Source organism: Pangasianodon hypophthalmus, chromosome 11, assembly GCF_027358585.1.
Source record: "Pangasianodon hypophthalmus isolate fPanHyp1 chromosome 11, fPanHyp1.pri, whole genome shotgun sequence".
Classification (NCBI taxonomy): Eukaryota; Metazoa; Chordata; class Actinopteri; order Siluriformes; family Pangasiidae; genus Pangasianodon; species Pangasianodon hypophthalmus.
Window position 1 is genome coordinate 2,691,515 of NC_069720.1, and position 25,088 is coordinate 2,716,602.

The 25,088-nt window shown below is 42.3% G+C and overlaps 1 protein-coding gene across 7 annotated transcripts in view; it reads left to right on the top strand.

Moving 5' to 3' along the window:
- zfhx3b (zinc finger homeobox 3b) overlaps window positions 1-25,088 on the top strand; it is a 376,578-nt gene that overhangs the window by 287,145 nt on the left and 64,345 nt on the right. For all 7 annotated transcript variants that reach the window (XM_053237891.1, XM_053237890.1, XM_053237886.1 and 4 more), the window contains one exon: window positions 19,303-19,534. In XM_053237891.1, coding sequence (XP_053093866.1) covers window positions 19,303-19,534 — 232 coding nt within the window. The remainder of the gene's footprint in view (window positions 1-19,302; window positions 19,535-25,088) is intronic.

The following is a 25,088-nucleotide window of genomic DNA, read 5'->3' on the forward strand; positions in this document are numbered from 1 at the left end:
TCAGCGTATCAGAAAGGGAGGGATCAAGGCTGCATATCTCTGGCAGTCTGGTGCAATTTCACAACTCTTTGCAGCTCCCACGTTGGAAAAGGCCAGCCGGCGACCCGTGGCTGCTCAGCTGCTCTGGCCCTGCTGATGGTTAGCAGTACATCTGTCCTTCTGTGTGTGTGTGTGTGTGTGTGTGTAGACCAGCAGCCAACCAGGCACACTCGAGTTCTCCCGTTAAGCCATATGTTTGTTAGGATTGTGAAAGTAAGTACAAAGAGGGAAGAGATTTGGAAGGGGGTGTACAGAGATAAAGAGGCTGACCTGTTATAGAGAGAGCACATTATTGTGTGTCGTGTTAATAGCTAATTTGCGTTTTGATTACTTTCTACCCCCTTTTTTTGTTATCAGTTGCATTTTGTTATCAGCTGCATAATCAACACACAAAGAAAAACTATTGTGTGTGTGTGTTGGGGGTGAATTGAATTAGGAGACAACTGACATAAATATGTGTATTTTTACTGTGTGTTCTCTGTGTCTGAATGAAGGTGTCTCACCCTTTTCTCCTCCTCTTGTTCTAGAAAATTAATAAACAAGACAGCTACCCGTCACACACCACAAAACGGAGCAGCGTGGCTGGGTGGTCCCACGCTATGCTCTACTTATGGTTAAATATCTTTAATCCAACAAGCCTGAAAAACTAAACATTCTCCACTGCCAAATCTTCCCTCAGCCTTTTTTTCCCTCTCTCCAACTCTTTCTCTCCTGCTTCCTTTCCCCTTCCTTTCCTCTTCCATCTATCTCTCATCATGTTTTCCTCGTGGCTTGCTACAGAGTTGTTTACACATCGGCTAATTTATTCACTCGATGGTAGATCTGCGTTTCATCAAACACCTTATAAAGGATAAACAGAGGAACTGGCCTTAGTGAAAATAGAACAAACAAACAATGTTGTTTTTGTCAGTTGCCTCATTTCACCTTGTCGTTTTTACCAGATGCTTGTCTTTTTTAACTTAATGGGGGCGAATCAGCCCTGAATGACCAGCGACAAATTATTCTCTTCTCCTTGTAATGCACATTTCTTCTATCTGAACTGTATGATTGCATGATTGCGCTGTGTTCAACAAATTCCTGATAAGTGCCATGTTTAATCAGGTCTACTCTATGATTTAGTGTTGCCTTTGCTCGTATTTGTCAGTCAAATTTTTAAGGCAAATTACAACAGAGAACTTGACCGAGTGATAGAACGGAAGTCCCGGGTCACTGCCCTATTGGTTGAGAGCTGGTCACCATAGAAACAGAGTCACCAGTTGGTAAATAATGTCCCTCTGAAGAGCGGAAAGAGAGGAAGACAGCGAGGGAAGGCCAACTCACTAGCTCATTGGCATCAATACATCAGCGCCCAACAGGCAGATTAACGGTTTTTGAGTGGCCTTGGCCTCAGCACTGTTCTGCTCATGGTGCTCAGTGAAGGGAATAGGGGCAGAACGTGTGTGTGTGTGTGTGTGTGCGTGCGCGCATGTGTGTGTCTGTGTGTGTTGCTTGGGTTTTGGAAGCTCAGAAGAGTTCAGGGACTGATAAATCCAAGCCAGAAAATGAGGCTGTGGACCCCACTCACTCTTTTCCCTTCTGACCCTGAGACTCACTTTTATGAGTTCATCACAACCGGATTGGTTTCAGGAGCTGAACGCACAGCTTATTCACATTTTCCTGATCTGTAAAGTAAACTAAAGGCAGCAGCAACTTTGCTGATCTGCTTTCTGTTTTCATGAAAAACAGTAAAACTGAATACAAAGTGTGTCCTGACTTGACTGGTGCATTGGCATCAGAGTTGTCTTTCTAGACCACAGGTGTCAAACTCAAACGTGGCTTGTTGCTTTGTTACATTAGACCCATGCAAACTTGTAAATAATAATATTGAAACTACTCAACATTTTCACACAAACTGGAATACCAGGCCCGTAGCATAGCGACCGACCACGTTCTGTATGCGCCACGGTACAGCATGCGTGGGCTTGCATCTCACAGTGCTAAAACGCTGGTTAAAATGAACTCCTATCTGCTGAATCTGATGTAAAAATAGATTCAGAAACACGTCGGGGGTTGGTCTTTAGTGTGATTCAATGATTGACTCCAAATCCCAAAAAGTATCATCCAATGTAGAGATCTACAAAATGTTCAAAAAAGAAAAATTGATGGAGTGCGAAGAAAAGAGAGATGGGAGAGACATTCTTAGCAGAGATAAGTCTATGTGAGTTCTTCTTAAAGGTCTTTCTTAACGTTATATATCTTCAGTTGTGATATTTGGAAAATAGATATAGTTAACATTTATTTTAAAAATAATTTTAAAAACTGGTTTAAGTATTGTATCACCTTGGCTGAATAGTGCATATAGTAGTTTCTGTTAACCCTCTTTTTTCCTACAATCATCCTATTTTACTTTCAGAGCCTAGGTTCGTTCATTCATTCTTTTGTTCATTTGTTCATTAATTTTCAGTATGCACTAGTGGTAGATCCAGAAACTGGAGAACTCGTGCAGATTCCATGAGAATATGTGAAACGCACAGACAGAAACCTGAGCTCAGGATGACACCAGGCACCCTGGAGCTGTGATGCAGCAATGTTATTTGCTAGAATAGATAATATGTTAAAATTAAATAGTCTTAGATTATAGCCATTCAAAAGCTCACAAAAATGCTGGCCTGGGTAGAAATTGAGTTTGATACCGCTGTTGTAGATGGATCTCGCGCTACGATCAGGGGGTTTCCTAAACGTCTTTTGCTCAGCAGCACCGAGCTGAAAAAGTCAAACCCAGCCTCCCCTGCTGAGATGGACGCCCAGTGAAGCGTCTTATGTACAGCCTAATTGCTGTGCGCCGGAGTCCAGGGTTAGGTCTGGGAGCTGTAAATCTATCAGCATTATGGGGCAATGATCTCGCCAGATGTAGAGTGCAGATTTTCATCCCTTTGTAATTAAGCAGTTCAGCCTGGGGTGTCATATGGTTTTTATTGGGGCCCCCTTTGAAAAAATAATTTCGCACCTTGTTTTCTCATCAGGCACTTTTAATCCTTATATAAAAAAAGATAAAACAGAGAAAAGAGTTTTTAAAAAAAGCAGGAAGAGAAATGTTGATACAAAGTGCCCAAAAATGTTAATCTATTTATTTGAATGACTGTATGGGAACCAAAGGAACTTTTTGGAAGTGAAGAGACGCAGGCAAACAAATGTTTCACTTCATCTCCATGCCGTTTTTATGGCTCCACATGCCATCTCCACTTCTCTCCTCATCCACCTGCGTTCGACTTTACGCTTCTTAAGGTGACGAGAGAGAATGAAAGAGCCAGAGAGAGGTTGAGGGACAAGCGGAGCTGTTTTTCAAGGGCAAACATTTACTGCGACTTTATAGCCCACACATTCTCTGGCTGCGGCTCCCCATACAGAAGTGCGAAGGAGGAAAACACGCACTCTCTCACACGGTGTCATAGGCTCGCTGGTGCTCTGATCCCCCCATGCAGCCCCTCCTGCTGATGTGGTGAACTCTGAGGTCAACCTCTTGGAGGTGCCTTTTTTTTTATTGGTCGCAGCTGCAGAAATAAGTGGAAAAGCGTTTTTTTTTCCCCTGTTTTTTAAGCGGTTTCACACATTGGTGTTTTATGAAGCATTTTTTCAGATGGTCACATTGATTTATGAACTTGGCACTCTGGGTGCAAAGATGCGAATGGGAGACAGTGGAGGAAGTCGTCAGCACTTTGGCGACTGGAGCACTCCTCCACCTTCTCCTCAGCAGCATCACCAAGTTCGGCCAACACCAGGTCTTAAATTTGATTTCGGCAGCTTTGGATTCTTCATACAGACGGGGTAATCTCTGTCACTGCTTAGGAATTTCCTTAATTTATACTTGTTAGGTTGGAGTGGTTTTATTCTGCTAATTTGAACCAGAAGGCTAGTCTGGGCTACTGTACCATTGAAATCTTGGGGAGGCATTATATTTTTTGCCACTTGAGTAGATTGCTATCCATAGATCTGGTATGCAAATGATTATTCAAATTATTGTAATATTAAATTAAGCGCTGAAAGAGGGGATGGGAGGACCTTATTAATGAGTTATATGAAGCAGGCTTTATTAAATTTTTGTTGATGTTGCAAGGGGAAGTGCGCTCTCTCTCTCTCCCCCTCTCTCTCTCTCTCTCTCTCTCTCTGTATTAATAAGTGTATTAATTCAGCACCATCGGGTCCCACTGGTTCCAGATCTCTATCCACACAGCACATGCAGAACCAGGCTTTTGTTCTGTTCTATTTCTGAATGGATCTCCAGTGTCCTGGCCCTTGCTTCCACAGAACAGTATCACTGATGAGTTATGAGGCCAGCTTTGGTCTCTTCAGCATCTCACACTGCAGGAGAATATTTCCCCTCTCTCTTTCAACAGGGATCTTGTTTCTCAGTTCGTAATATAATGACTGGATTGCTAGCGAGTGGCCGTTCTTTCTGTAAATATGAAATACAGGCCTATCCTCCTGTTATTTCGATTAGCCACTTTTTTTGTTTTACTACCAGTGTAATCATTGGACATTTGGAGTGTTGTGATGTAAATAATTAAGTTTATGGGCTACTAAATGATAGGAAGGCGCTATAAGGGTTATAGGAATGCAAGAAGTCAGTTTGTTTTTAGACTCCAAGTACCATAAAGGCTTCTTATGCGTGTATTACCCACTATTTTAAGAAAAAATTAGTTTTCTTGTATCAGTTGACTGAAAGACAGATTTGGAGGTGGAAGCCCAAACTGACTGGTATTTTTATTCATTTTAGTACCAAGCGTGACAAACATGATGCAAGCTATTTAAAATCCACCTGATTAGCCTTTCGACTTCTCAAATATCTGATAAAGTTGTGGTTTCTATAGAGAGGGACTTGCTCTCAGTTGTTGGAAGTGTGTCAAGTGCTTTCGAAGCTTGAAAATCCTCCTTGGCCTACTTGTGGCAGAGAATTCCCAATATTCAACTTGGGTTTTAAATCATTAAACACGATGAAGCCATCTCCACAAAGTCAGGGCTTCATGTACGAAAGTCAAATGCCATCTGCCATCTCCTATCAGAGGCAACAGCCATCAGAGTGGGGTTACGAAGGCAGAACAGGAAAAGCCATTAACTGCCAATCACTGCATCGATCGACAAGCCAGAGCACCACTACCATCAGCCCCAACCCCCCCCCCCCCCCCCCTTTACTCTCTTATGCATGTTAACTTCCTTACATACTCCTTTATTACGATTTGCCTGATGATGTCAGCGAGAGAATGTATAAACCTGACATTAAGCCTACTTTTTGAACTGAGATTTTAATATGGTGATCATTATAGAGACGCCCTGTTTAGTCTTACATCCTTCCACTTTTAGTGTACAGCTCCCTTGTACTGAAAAGTTATTCTCTTCAAAACATTTTAAATACACTTTAATAAAATAAGCGTGCTTCCATGTTTTGTGTACACACCACGTAAACAATTACTACGTCACCACTGCTCTCCTTTTCTCATTCCATGTTTTGGGGTTTTTTGGGTCTCCACATCAGATAAAAAAGGGAAAACTAATAGAGTCGGTGAAGGACAAAAGAAAAAGATCGCAATTGATTTTTTTTCCACTCTCCCCCATTTTCAACTGCATCGTTAGGACTGAGGGGTCATTAAAAGAATATATACCTACTTCCCGGCTTAATAGAGATGCTGTATATCAGAACAAGATCAGGAGCGGAGGTCAGGGCTGGGGGGAGCAATTAACGACGATGGATCTGCCTGAGGCTGGTCGTCTCGTTGTGCATGCTTCAGACGGGAATAGCTAGGTGGGCAGAGAGATAGCAGAAGGCAATGCATATTGAATGCTGTCCTCTTATTAATTTATCGAACCCTAGTCTGGTACTTATGACAGTACACAAAACTGGAATGTGCTTTGAGATATAGCAGGTTGTGTAATTTGCTGCAGTTAACACACCTGTCAGGTGGTTGGGGTGTTGAGGCTTTTTTGGTCATGCCCGTATTCATTATTCCGGTATACATTGAGGCCCGCTCCCTATGACCATGTTAAAAAGGCAACCGGAAAAGCCGTGATAAATGTGGCCTGCGGCCTCTTACTCCCAAGCCCTGATGCCATGGTGGCCTCATCGACTGGTTGGGGGGAAATAGGGAGGAGTGGAGAGAGCCATAGAGGGAGAGAGGGAGAAAAAGACGGACAAAGATACAAACCAGACCAGGCATTCATCCCTCCTCCAATATCTCTTGTCCAACTCGTAAATATTTGTGTGGCTGATTTATAAACAGCTCCGACCTAAGCCGAGATCAAAGTGAACTGTATCGGTTATAGAAGATCTTCTCGCCGCATTTCTCTACATGTTGTGCTTATGCCTATTAAAGAGCAGGCCATATATTACAAGCCATATTGGCAGAGTGCTTCAGCTGTGGCGGTGAGTCTCTTAGGCCACAGAGGAACAACTCTGATAGCTTAAACACTGAGCACTTATGTACAGTTATGCAAGTGCTTTCGGACTTTCTGAGGTGACTGGCAAAATGCAGGTGGCAGCAAGACTCGTGATGTTATGTATGGCTGTGATATGGAGGATCAGGAGCCAGCAAGTCGCGGCCAAGAAGATATCGGACAGCTGCATGAAAGCCAGGCTAGGAATGGGGGTCTCAGGAAATGAAGACACACATTGCTCCTTTTTTCCATCACACCAACGCTTTGTAGTTCCTGCATTAGGAAAGCAAGCATTTGAGTCTCTGTCAACTGTCCCTGGTCTAGTCTAAGTACAAGAGACCAAGCTGGCAGATGCAGGGGATCCACAGAAATTGCTGATCCACATCGGAAACCCAGCATTATAGGGAAGCGGAAAGAAAGAGAGCTATTCTCCTAGAGATAGCCCCTTGCTTTTGTCCTACAAAAAGCTGTATAAACAAGGAATCCGTCACCAGTGATCGACATCACTGAGCGTGATGGAACTGAGAGATCTGGAACAGCTCATCCTACCTCGGTTATCTTATAAACCCATATGCACTTAAAGGATTACCTTGTCTGTTTGTCTGTAGTGCTGCAAAGTCAGGGCTTGTGTTCATTAATATGTTGCATTCAATACTTATAACATAGGGGTGGCAGTGTGTTGCTGCCTCACAGCTCCAGGGTCCACAGTTCAATCCTGAGATCAGGTTACACTTTTGGAGTTTCCGCTGGGCTTTCCAGTTTTCTCCCTCCTTCCAAAAACTCTAAATCCCTCTAAACTCATCCAGGTATATCCAGTGCTCCCAGGATAGGCTCCAGATCCACCAAAGATGAATGAACCTATAACATAGTGACAAATTATTTTTTTGATGAAAGAACCCTTCTGAGGTGACATCAGAAACCAAACATATGCTCTCCAGCCACTCTTGAATCTAAGTGAATTTTTGTAATTTGCCTCTGGCCATAAGTATCAAGGTGAGAGGATTTCTGTCTGGTTGGGTCAGCAGGTGAGAGACTCTCGGGCAGGTAGAGGAGAGCAGATCAGTTTGTTATGCACCCGCTTCAAAGCCAAACGCCACCAGCTCCACCCTCCCCATCAGAGATCTGACATGGAGCAAGGCAGCCACAGCTTTGGTCTGGCAAGGGGTTACTGAATTATTACTGATGCTTTCGGGGTAACTGTCCGACCACAGGTCTGGAGAGTATTAATCATTTATTTGATTGTCTGCATGTGCTGATTAATCAATTTGAGGGAGATCTGCAGGATTAACTACCCTATTATTCCCTTGTAAGAACAGATAAGAGATAAGGCTTTAAAATATCATGTTCCATTTATCATTTATTTTTAGTCCCCTGCTGATGAGGGTGAAATAAAAACTGTGGAAGCTAAAGGGAATGGGTCGAGGCAGAAGTGGGAAAGAGAGGAGTAGAATGAAAAAAGAGAGCTTTGGCTTTAGATCTTTAAACCAGGATGAGGCAGAACATTTAAGAGTACTTTAGAGAAGCTGCAGCATTGGCAGGGAGATCTGCCAATGCTGAATTTGATTTGCTGAAAAGATAAGGAACAAGCAGAGACTGAACAAGTGGAGACAACAGGAAGTGGGGTAGGGACTCGACTGAGAGCGTGTTAGAGGTGACATTAGATTCTTCTCTTTAGTTCCTTCTCAGGTGAGTGAGTTTTAACCTGCTTGCGGCTCTGCATGATCGAACAATGGTACTCGGTAGTTCCTGGGTGCAACACCCTTGCCAGCTCTACTCTATAAATTCTCTATCTGCTGTCTGGTTAATGTGTTATGTCATGTGGTAATTCCTTTGATTCCGACATACCTCCGTTTGTAAATACATCCAGCTCTCAAAGAGCTGTGGTTACTTTTACAAGCATGGCGCCCCCGGCACTTGGAGAATGCAGGGGCGAGAGAGAGAGAGAAAGAGAGGGCAAGAGGAAAATGCAGGAGAGAGGAAAGCAAGAGCTGGTTACAGCCTTACATACTCATCCTGTGGTTTCTGTGCCAAACCTTTAGCCTCCCACAGAACTCTGAGCTGACTGAGGAGTGCTAGAAGCACACACTGGCCCAATTATGTGCTTTTCGGCACATTCTACTTATTCTTACACTTTCCGCTCTGTGCATTTCCTAGGGTTGTCAAATTGCATTCAGATTCTAAGAAAAAGGTTTAGAATATGAATGTGTTCAAATATTAATTGGCCCATACCTGTATACCGCAGACAGAACAAACATTAACAGTAGCGCTAGGAATAAAACACTTGTTATAGGATAATAATCCACAACGAGGTGGTGTGATGCTGTTATATACCTCTTATACCACAGCAATTTGCCAAAGATTTGATTTTTAAAACGTTTTAAAGACTGACACGTTGTACTTTTTAGCTGTTTATAGTTGTGGAGCGTCCGTCAAACAAGTTAGCTCTTGTAATCGCGTATGTTATAGCGGCTATAGACAGTATCACCAGCCTGTTTTTTTTCCTTCTCTCTTGAAATTAATAAGACAAAAAAACACAGTTTGTTGTGTTACTGAGGGAATGCGAGGCGTAAACACTTCTGTCCCAAAGACTTTCCTGTGGTGAAAAACGTACTGTTCCAAAGCACTGACACTGGGGACTCCTTCCATAAATGTTAAATAAGCATCTCCATACATAAAGCTTTGCTACATAATTATATATTTTACTTTGGTAAATAACTTTTTTTTTTTTTAAGCCTTAACCTTCTGACCAGTCAGCAACGCACTAGCTCCGCGGTTGCCCTCATCCAGACTAGCTAGCTAGGGAAGAAGGGAAAAAGATTGCATAAATCACGGAAAGTGTAAATGTGTTGCTTTGTTAAGTAAAGAAAATCAATGCAGATACAATATCATAATATCCTAGACTTAAATGTTTCAGATTCATTTTATTTTTTAGTCAGATAAGTGTTTTCTTTTTTGCTGATATTTAGTGGATTTGTAGACAGTCTGGGAATTTCAAATGTTCATGCAAGAATTTTTTTTTTATTTAAGCCTCCGGCATGCTATAAGTCCAAATCCCAAAAGTCTCACACTTCAGTATATAATATACAGTATTCTCACTATATACGATGTAACATTATGCCTGTATAAACACTACATAGTGTCATATATGCCCAAGAACCTAAAAAGAACAGAAAAAAAACATTTAAATATGTTATTGTTCCTTCAAATACATACTCAGACAGTGAAATTTCCTTTCTGTCTTTAGCATGATACTGCTGGAAAGCAGACAATGGCTGAGTATGAATGCTGATGAAAGGTGTTGATGCCACTTTGGGGTATGCCATGGACTCTTTCTTTCTATCACTATATGTTTTAATAAATTAATATCACATGTTGTCCTGTAAAAACATGGCTTAATGCAATCTAATAAGCAGCATGTGTAATTTACATTAAAAAAAGACACAAAGCTTTGCTTTTCAAGCTGATGTTGATATGCCCAGTATTAAATGTCCTCAAATGGGACCCAGCACCACGACCTCCACGATGACACGGCGACTAATGGTGTGAGCCGGTTATTTTAGGAAGCTCTTGTGCTCAGCTAGCAGAGTACGTTCTTTCAAAGGGGCCTGGAAAGCTTTTTTTGTGCACGCCGTGACTAAAGTAATGGATCTGCCTCCAATTAGCCTGTGCCGTGTTTGATTTTTGTGATGACGACCATATCTCAGCTGTAATTATGCCGCACTTGGAATGATGAGGGTTTAGGTTATTGATCCGCCATCGATCTTGCTGATCAATGAGCACTTTGTTTCTTTTTTTATGGAAAGTAAAGTACTGTTTTTTTAACCGACTAATGAGCAGGCGGTCCTGAATGACTCTATAAAGCAGCGTGTTTGCGGACTCCATGCGGGCCGGGAGGTGAGGGAGCATGGAGCACGATTAGGAGTCAGAGGGGTGAGCTTTGCCCAGAGAGATCCACTTTTCAACACAAGTGCACAAGCTCCACTGGGCATAGGATAGAGACCAGAGCTTGAAAAAAAGAACCCATTTCAAATTCAAGTCTTGCTGAAGGGCAAAACAGGCAAGCCTTCAGGGCAAGTTTTTTCTGCTTTTGAATACTGAATTCACTCTTCCTTCAAAAACATAAATCTTGGCTTCTTGTATTTTAGGCTAAATCTTAATTTTTTATTGTATAATAAGTTTTATGTAAGAAATAAAACATGTGTGTGCTGTTAGAAGTCATCACATTTTTATTTATTAAAGAATTTAACACATACTTATTATCCAGTTATAGTTACATTTATGGTTACAATGTTGTGGAACCTTCATGAAACAAGTTAGTTCCCGTTATCTTTTAATTTGTTGCAGCTATAAACAGTCATTCTCTCAACAGCCTCTCGTTTTTGTCTCTTTTCACGTTAATAAGACATGAGAACACAGCTCTGTAATGTCACAGAGAAATTGCAAAGTGGAAAAAATTACAGAAAACCTGTGCTAACACTGGGGACTCCTTCTATAATGTTAAATAAACATCTCCTAACACAGAACTTCACCATCTCAATGATTGCACATGTTTTTGTGACTGAGCTGTAGATAACATATTACAACAAGTGCATTACTATAAACCTGTGATTGGAATTACAGCATGCATTGTTGTGCTGTTATGAAAAATTAATCAACACTTGACCAATCAGAGTCACGAGTCACAAATTCAGCAGCACTGTGGTATAATCAGGGTGCTGATGCTTTTGTGTTATGGCTTTATATTAGTGTCTTTGCTATATTATTTTTAGAAGTGGAAACCGGCTGTCTCTAAAACCCCGACATGTTTAACATGCGAACATGCAAATGCGCTCATTTTATCCTGGCAGCATGTCCGCCCCCACCTCACTGCCACTTCACTAATCTACATGTTAACAAGCGGTGCACTCCAGGACCCTGTTGCCCTTCTGTTGGCACAGCGAAACTAATAAAAGGTGGGCTGGTTTAAGCCCAGCTTAAATATTTACGATGGCGCAGAATCGTGCTGCTGGTTTCTCGTTAGGAAGACAGGAGGAGAGGGGGCCAGGCCTGGCAACTCGAAAGCTTCCTCATCAGATACATGACGCATTTCAAGTTTAGTTCAGGCTTTGTGAATTTTATATAGAAAAGAAGAACAAGGAGGAACAGAATCCTCAGAACATTGCTAGATCACCCGCCTCATTGCCTAGCCTGAAGCAGCAACCAATTATGTGGTAATGAAATATTTACGCAGCCAAACAGGGGAACGCCAGAGGTGAAAGCTAGATAATACACACTCAACTTAGCCGATATTGAGAGGCCTCTTCTTCCTTTTTATGCGAGATCCTGACTGAGCATGAGGAGAGGTAAAAACAAAACATAGCCAGATGTGGGGTCGTTTTACCAGGCACTAACTCTTCACCTAGGATTTATCAGCCCTGATCCTTCTGCTTTGCTGACTCGGCGTGCAGGTTTGTGTCCTCCGGAGCAGATGTCATGTGTTTCGTCACAAAAGCAGTTCCCATGAGTGCAGCGAGAGAGTGGGATGTTTGTTGTCAGAGACTAATGACATTTTTGGTAATGTTCCCTTGCTGAATTTAATTTTCCCTGGCCGTATTAATCATCATCAAAGTGCAGTTTGTCTTGGAGCCCCCCTCTCCCGGCTACCATACGCTCTTCAGTCTCTCTCGTCCCCTTTCCCTGTGGCATTCCCAACCCCCTTTTGGTCCCACAATGCCAAGCTGCAGTTGTCACACCGCCAAGTGATTAATTATGAGTAATATCTGACATTGTTCATTTGTTAAAATTAAACATCAACCTGTTGCACGTTTGTGCTTTTGTTTTTTGGTAGATAGTACAAAACTGAGAGAAGTACATGTATGGGAATATTGTGCATGTTTCTTTTCACTAACATCTCGGAAAAACTCTCACATGGCCTGAACTTGGCCTTTACGACCCTCATAAGTCTTGCGTCAGATCTCCATGAGAGTTTTAGTTCTTTTGTGATAAGCTGCTTGTCACAGCCATAACATAACGCATTGTTTAATCAAAACTTCAGCTGATGTGACAAGGTCACTGTGTTCTCCTTAAACCACTGAGACATCTGTCGGCGGCAACGCTGCTCCTGTGATGGGACTGCTTCAGAAAGGCATCTCCTTAATGCCCGGCATTTACTCAGACAAATATAAAACGCTATTAAACACTCTGCGGGTATCCAACCGACTCTCGATTGATCGTGTCTGTCTCCTGTCTGCAGTGCACACTGCAGTGTACACTGCATTCCTTTGCTGTCCCATTAATTACCCCCAGTGTCTCAATCCGAATTGGAAGGGTTGCAGTCAGAGGCTGCAGAAGTTGAGGGAGGAAAAGTGGAGGGGGAAGCAGGTCCTGAACTGCCCTCTTAAACTTCCAGATGGCACGGGACGGCTGCAGATGTCTGCGGATGGTTGGAACAGCTGCGTCTGCGGCGTCTGATGCCTCAGCACAGCTGTCGCCTCCTGCAGGCAGAGTTATTGAACTACGGGGCTTCGGCGCTGCGGGGCTACATTCATAAAACCACCATGAGGCTAAGCTGTTAATTAGTTGCTCAGAGCGACGTCTAGCGATTTGTTTTCTTTCCTCCTCTTTTCTACACTTGACATCATTTCCTGTCTGCTGTCAAAATCACCTGGTGTAAGTGGTGGTTCTGCTCATTAAAGAAAAGATGGTTGTGATTAGTTCCTCACATTATGATTGTGTGCCCATGGTTATTCAAATGCACCTAATGAATGATGGGTGAGGGTGCATTTACCGGGTGCATCGTTGTTAGCCCCTACAACCCCCCCCACCCCCATAAATCCTCTGCATCTCCCACCCATATGTGGATGCATTGATCAGCTGATCTAGAGTTATTGTTGGAGAACATGGAGGCATTATCGGAGGAAGGATTACCTGGCCCTTGTTGTGTCCTGGTGTATGTGAGAAGGTATTATTTAACTTCTTGTCACTACGCCCTCCCCATCGCTGCAAAACCTGTTACTCACGACACCCAGAGAAATGCACACAAACGACCCCGTACATAATGAACACAGGCCAAATGACTGCTGCCATTGATTGCCTTCTCTCTGCAATTATGTTCCTATTGTTTACCTTCTAGCAGCCTATTTATTCCAAAGGAATTCAATAATTATTGTTTTATTTAGTGCTAAAGTGAGGTAGAGTGATACAGGCTGCTACAAGGGAGAAGGACAGACTGTCTTCACAGTCTCTCTGTTTTTGTTTTTTTTTTCCATTTCCTCTCTCACCTTGTATGCATGCGATTATGGACGGTGACCTATCCCCACCCCGATCTGAAGCTTTAATCTATGACACAGAACTTCCAAGGAACCGGAATGAATCACAAAGATCACGTAGACATTTTACTCACAGGCAAACAAGGGCTGCTATGACCAGAGAGACACCGTTACTTGATCACATGATGTGAAGGGCTTGAGCTCAGAGAAGGGCCAGGGGAAATGGAGGGTTTAGGGAAGGGAAGGGAGGTGGGGAAGCGGTAGGTATGTAGCTCGGGGGCTGTTCCCCCCCCAGCCACAGCACCACGTCTGGGCATGTCGCCGCTCGCAGTGGCTAATTTGAACCAGCCGCAGCATTTGGCATCCAGCACAAACTACTGTGGTCACGGCTTCTGCTCTTGCTGGAGAGGAACAGTAACAAAACAGAAAGAGAAGGTGGTGAACATTCACTCTCTGTCTCACCCACTCATACAATATACACACATACGCTGAGATATGACACTGCGAGCTGCTTATTATTCGAATTACTGTCTATTATTTGAGTCCTTTTGTCTCAAAGCACCTCATGGGCTAATATTTCAGCCATGACATCACCAGGTCCTAACAAAAGATCCTTTGCTTGACGTTATCCATCAAAATCAAAATATGTGGCACCAATGAGGATCTTTAAACACCATTGTGGCTACGGGAACTGTGATATCACAGGATATACGGCCTTGGTTTCTACTAATTGTTAGCACGTTGTTGGCTAATGGTTACGATTCATTGTTTTTCTCTGGACTCGGCATCATTCAGCCTAGCACCAGACAAACTAAATATATAGTAAGGGATAGAATAGAGTAGGACAGGACTATGTCTGTGTGTGTGTGTTTGTGGAAAGTACCCGGCTTCACCACTTAGTGCAGAGAATCATTGGGCTAATTACAAAGCAATACACATCCCAGACACTCTCTGTCTCCAGCTCAGTGGGAATTGGGCAGCTCTGGGAGAAATTGATAGCTATTTAGCCACTTTGGCCACTAGATAGTCATCTGTTTTCATGCATTAATTTTATATTAACAGCACTGCCAGTGGAAATTGACGTAGGATCCAAAAGCATGTGCACGTAATGCGGCTGGTGTTCCCATCACACACAGTACACATGCGGTCAGTACTGCTTGCGTTTTGCTGTAGGGATTTCTTCAGCTGGACATTTCCGCAGTAAGTGCACTGTGCCTCCACGCTGTACTTGAAGCGCTCTCCAGAAGCCGAAGCACTGCTTGGTGTGAAAGGTGAAATTTTTTACAGCCCATTAAAGTGGATGCTAATGTAGATCGGTGCACAGCAGCAGGTAGGTGTGGAAACTGATACCTGCAGATAATGCACGTGGAGCCAGGGTTGAGTTGCAGTGAAGTGGATGAGGTGGCGCCCACGGCTTACCTACACGAACACGGGAGCTTGATTCATCCCCCGGTAGTGTGTGTGTGTGTGTGTGTCGCACATTTTGCTTTCTGTGTGTGCGCTTTGAAAGTGGAAGAATAGCCCGGGTAATAGGGAGGTGTAAAGCTTTGCACAGTTTCTTTTAGTATGTTAGATTCAGTTATGGATGCATTTCCCTCAGAATTGCTTTAAATTTTTTTTATTTTATGCAGAATATCTACAATTATCTTACAATCTGTGATGCAAATTGTCACCTATCAATTAAAGCCAAAGGTTTTTTCAGTTAGGTGTCGAAATGAAGCTTCAAAGCAGTCAAAAAAAACCTCATGTAACAGAAGTGCAATGTAAATTCAGTAACCAGCATAAATAGCTAGCAATCGTTTGTAGGAAATATGTAGGAAATAAGGAATATAAGGATTAAAAAACCATTAAGATGAAATAGTAACATGAAATGCCTTACATTGTTATTAACTGATACAGCATTGAATAAAAAACTAACAAATCTAACATGCTATTTAGCCTTTCTTCATAGTTGATTTAGCTTTGAATTAGCTAAAGTGAGGATTTTTTATTTTCAAAATGAAAATGAATGCTATTTTTGGGCTCCGGGGGACCCAAGCATGGTTGCTAAGGGGTCTTGATCGAGGGGAGGATTCTCAGCAGCACCCTGTTCACCACCACCACCACTACCACTACCACCTCCACCCCACAATCTCTGCTCTCCAAACATGACTTTTTCATTAAGTTGCTGAATTCCTGCACTCCAGTTGGAGGTGATTTATCAGCGCCGAGTTTCATTTCAGGATCATAGGAAACAGACACACACACACACACTGAGACCATCTCTCTCATGCATTATTGTGTTTCACTTATTGTGTGTGTATGTGTGTGTTGGTGTGTCGGTGTGTGTGTTGGTGTGTCTGTGTGTTTAGGGTAGGATGGAAGATTACAAGGAGATAACATCTCCAGAGGTCACTCATGTGGATAGCTTTAGATGAAATGCAGTGTGAAGTTTGTGTGTGTGTGTTTGTGTGTGTGTTGAAGGAAAGTAGAGAGCTCCTCACTCTAGGGATGTGTATAATGAGCACTATTAAGGCATCTGATGTCTTATGGGAACACTATGGTGAATCTACCATACTGATCTCTATGATAATGGAGGTAATGATGAGACATTTGATTCTTCTTCATGCTTTCCTGTCCTGTCATTCTCTTCATGCTGGTGTCTAGTGAGTTCCTTGTCCTGAATTTGCTGCAGATCAGAAATTGGTGGTGTTGGTGGTTTGGAGCAGGCAGGGGGCTGGGGATTGCTGTGATATATGGCTTGTTTCTGGGCCAGGCCAGCTCAGGTTCACCCCCTTTGTAAATCCTGCCCTTTTGTGGGAGCTATAAAACTCGTAGCCTTTTCTTCAACGCCCTCGAAGCCAGCTTTGAAGTTCTGTTTCAGTGTCATCTGTTTTGCTTTTGGTTATTTTTTTTTTGCGTTTATTTGTTCTTGCCTTGTGTGTGGGTGAGAATCAGTGATCCTCATTTATCAATCTTATTAAATTTGTGTGTAAAACTTTTTGTAGGCCAACCTGAGCTAAAAATGTCGACCAGATTCAGACAAATGTTGCTGATTTTCTGCATAAACAAATGTGTATGTTCATAAATACGAATCAGCTGTAAACCAAGTGTATTCACAGCAATGCTGATTTACATTTAGGGACGCCCGCAAAACTCCAAAGAGCACCTCCTAAGCATGGTGAACGCTAAATCTTCCAGTAATTCAGCTGAGCCATTGCAGCACATTGGCAACCAGAGACGCACACTAACTTTTCGTCCTTTTATAGGGTGCCATTATTTTTGTCCTAATAAAATGTCTTGTTTGTCTTTATTCGTGGATTTGTTTTGGATTGCTTTCTTTCAGGTCATTAATATTTTAAAATTTATTTTAAATTAAACTTGTGGGTGTAATTGAAACAAAGAAATGATTTAAACTTGACAGAATAATCCCTATTTAAAACCGCAGTAACTTAGTGACAGTTATACTATTTGGGGCCATTCACATTAGTGAGTTTCCTTATACATAATTTGAGGAGTTTTTCCGAACTACACGGACTTTCATTAACCCCACGTTTTTTTTGCATAAATGCTCACGCAGACAATTTACGAATAAATTTGCTCCGTTGGTCCTGTTTTCAGTTTGTGCTTAGTACACACGATTAGGGAACGATGAGAAATTCAAGTCAGAGGAAAAAAAAAACGAACATCTAGTAGCACCTACTCAGTGACATCATTCTTCCACTTCAAACATGAAGGAAGGAGAGGAAGAAAGCAAGAGAGGAAGAGAGAACGCAATTGAGAGAGAGAGAGAAAGAGAGAGAGTGTGCAAAGCCTTTTACAATCACCTAATAACTCCATTACATGAAGCTGTGGGGCACACAGAAAAAAAACAAAAGCCCATTCCTGGAAGCTGTGGCCCTAATGTACAGCTTAGGTGTACAATTGAGACATACGATACCTGAGCCAATGGAATACAATTGCCCAGAAAAACCCTTATGGCAATATTAGGATATTACCAGAAAATTAAATATTACCACAGGATGAGTGAGCACATTTTAGGGAACATAATATTTTAATATTTTTCCCTGCTCTCTCTGCTGTCAACACCTCATGTGTCATTAATTGGGTTACAAAATCTAATGTTTCTTCTCTGGCATTTTGCTGAAAAAAAAAAAATGCATTCATTTCTGCACTCAGCTCAGCCTCATCTTAATGAATCAATTTGTTTTGCTCGACCTTTGTTAGGTTTGGGGGATTAAGAGCTTCTCTTTCCAAGAGAGCTAACAATAAAAGTTTGTGGTCACCTGTGTGGTGTGATTCTGCTGCGTCCTCACGACTTACAAATATTACAAATTTAAATCTTCTTATTTGCCTCGTCTGGCAGCTGAGCAGTGCTGGGATTTGAACTCACACCCTTACTGATCAGTACCCAGAAGCCTTAACCAATAAGCCAGTGCGTCCCAAATCTTTGGTAAATAGATCCAGAAAACGAAGGTGAATCATTGATCTGGTTCTCATTGCCTGTTTCTGTTTACCCAGGCTTAGAGAGACCCTCCAAATCCACCTCGCATTTTTAAAAAGATGAAATGGAAAGCACCTTGCGCATAAGGAAAATTTATTTTTAATAATACAGCCGGCAGATCTCGATGAAACATTAATGACAGACAGCGAGAGATTTTTTTTTTGGAGTTGGGTATATTATTGGACTCGATTCCCCAGCTGTGGAGAAATTTTTTTTTTTTTTTACTCATGTCTATAAACATGAAATCTGGCTAGAGAGACGATGACCATGAAGATTAAGGTAAGAGAAAGAATTACACGAGATTGACATTGATTGTAGCCACAGAAACTCGTCGATAGGCTTTGGCGTTTGAAACAGCCATAGCGAGGGGGTAATAGTATGCATGAGCGAGGTACCTTTTCAGGCAACATCCCGGGATGCTGATGAGGTAGTGTGAGAGCCGTGGTCAGACACATGTAGCTGTAAAGCCATGTTATCCACTCTCAGCCTTGTCTCATTGATTGAGGCTAGTGTGCTCGATGATCGGGTGTGGGAGCGGCAGATGGAAGTGTTGTGTCACTGTAGGGTATGTGATGTGGTCAGGCTTGTTGTGGCTTTGTGGATTGTCGGTCATCTCTTATTCTCTTATACACACACACACACACACGTGCGTGCACACACATATCCCCCTCCTCCTTTCCATCCTTCTCCCCATCAAGGAATGTTCTAGATGCTTTTGGAGTGTGGTTTTGTATCTCTCTCTATAAGCGAGATCAATATTTAGCATCCCATGCGTGAAACAGGCAGATGTTTGGAGGTTTCCTTTTCAGAGACGAGAGTCTTCTCCTGAGTGAAGGAGATCAATGCTTCCTTTTTTCTCTCAATGTCTTCACGCTCGTCCTCTGTGGGGAGAGCCTAACATGCATCTCTCTATCGAATCCCCAGCGTATGATGACACAGACAGGGTGTCCCCGCTGCTCTGGTTGTCTTTTTAGTTCCTGTGTCCAGAGAAGACGTTGCTGAAGGTTCTCGTGTTAAACAACACACCTGATTTATCATTCATTTGTTCATCCTAAATCTGACGGGAGTGAAAGTGAGAACGCAGTGCTAACATCTTTCTTTCTCTCTCACCTTAATCTCTCTGTGCAGCACCTGCAGCAGCATGAGAGTGCGGTGGAGGGCGAGGCCTGCTACTACCACTGCGTCTTGTGTAACTACTCCACCAAGGCCAAGCTCAACCTCATCCAGCACGTGCGCTCCATGAAGCACCAGCGCAGCGAGAGCCTGCGTAAACTGCAGCGCCTGCAGAAAGGACTGCCGGAGGAGGAGGAGGACCTGAGCGCCATCTTCACCATCCGCAAGTGTCCCTCCGCTGATATCGGTAGGAACAAGTAACGTTCACTTACACACACATGCACATCTTCAACTCCAAATGAAGCTATTAGTGGTAGGACACTAAAATGAAGGATTTTTGTTATATGTTTGTTTGGGTCTATGAAAATACTTTCACACTGCATGTAAAATCTAATATTGCAGTCTAATACTTATTTCACATATGAGCTCAATCAATCTGACATTTCCAATCGCATTCACAGAATTTTTATACATATTTGTATACATAAAAAAATCTGTTTATGTGTAGACATGGCTTAAGAGATGTTCTTATGGTAATTATAGTAATTGTGGTTCTGATGAGACTGGTGAGGGATTTTGGTCACATTTAAAAGACAATCTGAACAACTGAGCAAAAAGTCAACCAAAATCGAGCACTTGCAGTGTGAACGTAGTGTTTGGACACATCGCAAGATCAGATTTTTATTAAAAGACAGTTTATTTCTTGGAACTTCTAGGCCACGACTGAGGAAAAATCCTCATTCGCTTGACAGGCACCTTAGTCACTTTAATGCTGAAAGTTTTTCGATTATTTTTTTTCCCCCAATATTTAGTGCTTTGGCAGACAGTCATCTGTTGTTTTCCTGTGTTTTTTTGACATCTAAGCAATGAGAGCCATGAGCCAAGCTCAATGGTATACAAATCACTGATAAACTCCGTAGATGTCCTGAAGAGCAGACTATCCACGTTGCGAGTATCGAACATCTATCCGGCGATTAAGCATACACAAAGATGGCGTCTGTGGGGACAAAAAAACAAAAGGCGGGGGTTAAAAGCGGGGGTCCTTGCATTAGTCAGTGATTAATAAGACAGGGCTGCGGTCAATTAACACTCTGTCTCAGCACAGATTTGGTTTTCTAATCACTCTGACTCGAGCACCCTGACAAAGGGCCTCTATTGTGCTTTCCACCTCCCCTTTTTTCCTTTTGCCAGCCTGCGTACAGCCGCTTTCTGTGCTAAAGTAGAAAGAGAGGGAGAGAGAGAAAGAGAGAGAGAGAGAGAGAGAGAGAGTAAAAGGGGGTGGAGGGGGTGGTTGGTTGGAAAGGGGCAAGTCGGCCTCTGAAGACGCTTTGTTCTGAGGAGGCAGGGATAATGAAGCCAGCGGCCGGGAAATTGCGCAAAAGGCAGTCACAGATCTGAGGCAAATCATTAGAGAACATATTTAGCCAAGCAATTAAGGACAATTAAGCTTTCTGCTCACTGCACTCCAAATATGTTAATGACTACAGTGCAGTGGACAAGTGAACATGCAAAGGCAAGAGGAAGGCCCACTTAGGTTAAAAGGATGGGGGGTTGGGGATTTAGTAAGTTTGGAGATTGGATGGGTGGGGGGGTTATGGTGGAGTTCACAAACAAGTCTGATCCCCCACAACCCCCCTCCCCCCCCCCCCCCCCCCCCCCCGCCCTCTCTTTCTTTTGCACTTGTTCGCCCTCTCTCTCTCTCTCTCTCTCTCTCTCTCTCACTCTTACTGTCTCTCTCTCTTACTCTCTCTCTTACTCTCTCTCACGCTTTTTTGGTTGATTATTTATATATTTTCTTGGCTAACCTTTGATGTACATTAATGGATTCCCTTGTTTGTGAGGCTGGCTGGAGGTTAGGTAATGGCTCCTGCAGTGGGGTTTGTGTGGGCAGAGCAACACACACGTGCACACACACACACACACACACACACCAGTGCACACATATGCACAAATCGTCCATCTTTCCTCCATGTTGCACCAAACCCATGCAATCTGGTATATGACCCAAAATGCAAACCTCGTGATTTTTTTTTTTTTGCAATGTTTAAAACTGAATACTTGTATGCTTACATAATTTCATTTTTGAAAGAACTTAACTTTTACTCCTTACATTTTCATTCAGACCTACTTGTTACAAATTTCTGCTTATTTAATCCACATAATGACTATATGCTATACATCAGTTGAATGGGATCCCACACAAAGTATTTACTTTATTTTAAAAAGTCCAGTCAAGAATTGTGCTGGTCCATCAGCTACTTAATAGTGACCTGCTTTATTTCATCAATCAAATTTTTATAATTTTGTATATTTTAGTATATTATTTAGTATATTATTTTAGTATATTTTAAAAAGTAGCAACATTTTGACTTTGATTTGAGTGAAGAATTTTTGGCTTCCACTTTTACCTGAGTACGATTTTGACGCATTACCTTTACTTTTACTTAAGCATAATTTCTCAGTACTTTTTCCACTCCTGTGTGAAATAAAATGTTAGACTAGTCCCAGTATTAACATGATGAGCAATGTCCATATCATTTAGAAATTGCCAGTTGTGCCGGTTAGCCATGAGCTTTTGATGCGTTTAATTACTACCCTTCTCTTTATCCTCTGGTATTATTAAATCTGAACTTTCTGTCAACTATACTGTAACGTAGGTAATTAAAACCTTTGTGTCTAGACTTGCGTTCTGTCTATGGGAGCTTCAGATGAAGGACAAGGTGAGTGCAGATCAACCAGGAAAAGCTCAAAGGGATGCTGTTGTTTCAGGCACGCATGAAACAGAGAGAGTGAGAGACAGTGAAAGAGAGTGAGAGTTGATACCTGCTAACTGACATCACGGTCATGGCTTGCAGCAGCCAGTCAGTGCTGCTTGGCCCTTCCAGAGGAGCTGCTCTGTTAATAGCCTGTGACATGGTGTTTACCAAGTCTTGCCGGCTGCAGTGTGAATGCTGAAGGCCTGATTGATTGCCCTACAGATGCAGGATCAGGCTCTGGCTCCCACCGACTAGGCCAGCTCTCTTTCTCTTTCGCTAAGTGCCAGGAACAGCCTGGGTCCGTGCCCATAGCTCCTCAGTACAGCCAGCCAGATCCCTTTAAAAGAGCATGGGGCAAATGTTTTGCTCCACTTGGCCTGGCTTTGAGCTTACTTTTCTCCCCTTCCCACACCTCTTATATATATTTTTAGAGGTCCGTTAAATGAAACGAAGTGTGTAATAAAGAATTCCTGCCTTCTTTGCTTGCCTTAGGACCCCCTGTTCCTCATTTTGAGATGTTTATTGAGTTATTTTGATGAACATTCATACCTAATGACTTGTTCCACCCTTAGTTCTTATCCCCCTCCAAACATGAATCCCCCTGAACCATTCTCTCCTGGTGTAACATTTAATTTCCTCCCTGCTAGCTCTTCTGAGGCACTGAACTCTTTCTTGTGGTAATGGGCCAGTTGCTAAAGTGGTGGAAGCTTTCCTGACTTGTTAAAACAAAGCTGGCCTTGGATTTCTGGGTCAACTAGGCAGGAACTCCCCTGGCTACTCCCCTGGCTGCCGCAGCTTAGTTGGTGTTAGCCGCTGCACCACTTCTCCAGGGTTTCCCCCCTTTACTAACCTGCATCAGAGCTTCAAATTACAACGTAGCCGAGCTATGCAATCTCAGGACATGGCACTGTCCCAGAAAAGAGGTGGGGAGGCATGTGCAGTGTCATATCTATATTGTACACCAGTTTTGCCTTTGTTCATGTGTGTTTTAAATAGCCATTCCACTCTCTTGAGTATTTTTATCAGACCCTACATGAACTCAAATGAGCTCTGTGAACAGGTACCACAGACTCAGGGTGAGCAGTGGCACCTCTCAACCCCCAGCATTCTTTACAAAACAATTAGTACAGAAAGAATTGAGAATCCCGGCAGCACACATTAATGCACATTAACCACCAGCTCCAGAGCTGTAAAAAGCCCTGCATTAAGGCTTGCCGGCCACCCATCGGGGAGGGCTAGCGTGGCTCTTCGTGAACCACCTCGAGAACTGTCAGATCTCATTTTCTGGTCATTTGTTAGCACCACCAGTGAGGATCATTTAAAAAAAAAAAAAAAAAGATCCATACCTCTAATTCAGAGAAAGTGTGTCATAGCAGATGCTCGGTGATGACAGCAATCGATTGTGGAAACATTGATTACATTGTTTTCAGTTTTGATCCATACTTTCTGCCTTGCTCTGCTTTTTTTCTGAATAATAACCAACTTCATATCTTGCTCAGGATACACACAGACACACACACAGTATCAGTAAGTGGATAATCTCAGGGTTAAAGTGCAGGTGTTTTGAGGGGAATTTGGGTGTCACATCTTTGACCTTCTTTAGCACCCACAGAGTGTTGGAGGATCAGCGATGTATCTCCTCCTATTAGAGGCATTCAAGAATAAAAAGCAGCCATTGTTTTAATTCCTGCCTCTGCTCGGAATATGTGCTGCGTAAGCACGCTGACCTCCCGCTTAGCCCGTGTCTGTCTTCCTCAACCTCTTTCACTGACCACTGAGACCAGAGGAGAGCAGATATCTTGTGCAGTCTCACACACCACAGGCATTTTTCCACTGCAGTGTGCCTTTTCTGTTTGCCACTGGTCCAATACCAAAGGTTCTCCTTGCACTGTTTTCTTCAAGATTGGTGCAACACAGCATGCAGCAAGAAATGTTATTATTATTAATAATAATAATAATGATAATGATAATGATAATAATAATAACGATATAAACATGAACGTTTGTACAATCAGGTAAAAATTAAATGATAAAAAGTAATGTAATAGAATTCACAGGATAGTATAAAAGTGAAAAAAGTGAACAGATATAAAAAGTACACAAATATGGAATAAAATAAAATATATTTAAAAATATAAAAAAGGAAGTACAATAAAAATAAAACAAGTCAAATAATTTCAAAATTACTTAAATAAATAAATAAATAAATAAAGAGAATTTAACTATAAATACTACTTTAAATTAAATGCCAAATTAAAAAGAGACATCTTCAAATGCATTTTGCTATTTTATTTTATTTCTCGAAACCCATACAACTTGCAATTGACTGGTGTATCATCAGTGGTCCCATCAGTGGTGTATTCCCACTTCACACCCAGTGTTCCCAGGATACTTTCTGGATCCAGTATGACTCTGACTAGGATAACACTCTGCCTAGGATAGCACTTAATGAACATGAATGAATGAACAGCCAAACAAGCACAAACTATAATTTTTACAGCATAAACGCTTATTTTCTTGTTGTAAATTACCAACAAAAGTGCTTGTTGATTAAAAATTGTTAAATTTTGTCAACGAGCTGATTAGCTAAGATGAGACATGTTGACCTGGCTTGAACGTGGCGTTGGTGCAGTCGCTTTTACTGTCATCACTATGACCATTCCAGTTTTCCCTCAATTTAGTGGTTTAGTCAGTTCCTGTTTGGGCATGTTCTTGTTTTTGAATGTGCGGTGGAAAATTCCCCATGTGCTGTATATTGACATAGTGTAACCCTTACAAATACGCTCATGTTTGTGTGATGTGTGATTAGTGACACTTCAGCAGCAGATGATAGAAGTTCTTCTGTAAGTGTTGTTCACCAGGGCCCATCGTCGTTTGACACATTGGGGTCTCTCATATCACAGGAGTTAATGGATTCAGGTTATTTTCTTGAATGCTGTAGAACGAGCTCACACAAGAGAAAGATAAAAAAGGATGTGTTAGGTGGGAATAAAAGGCGCTTAGGCAGTTAAGAAGAGTGTGTATTTGAGGAGATGAATGTGCTGC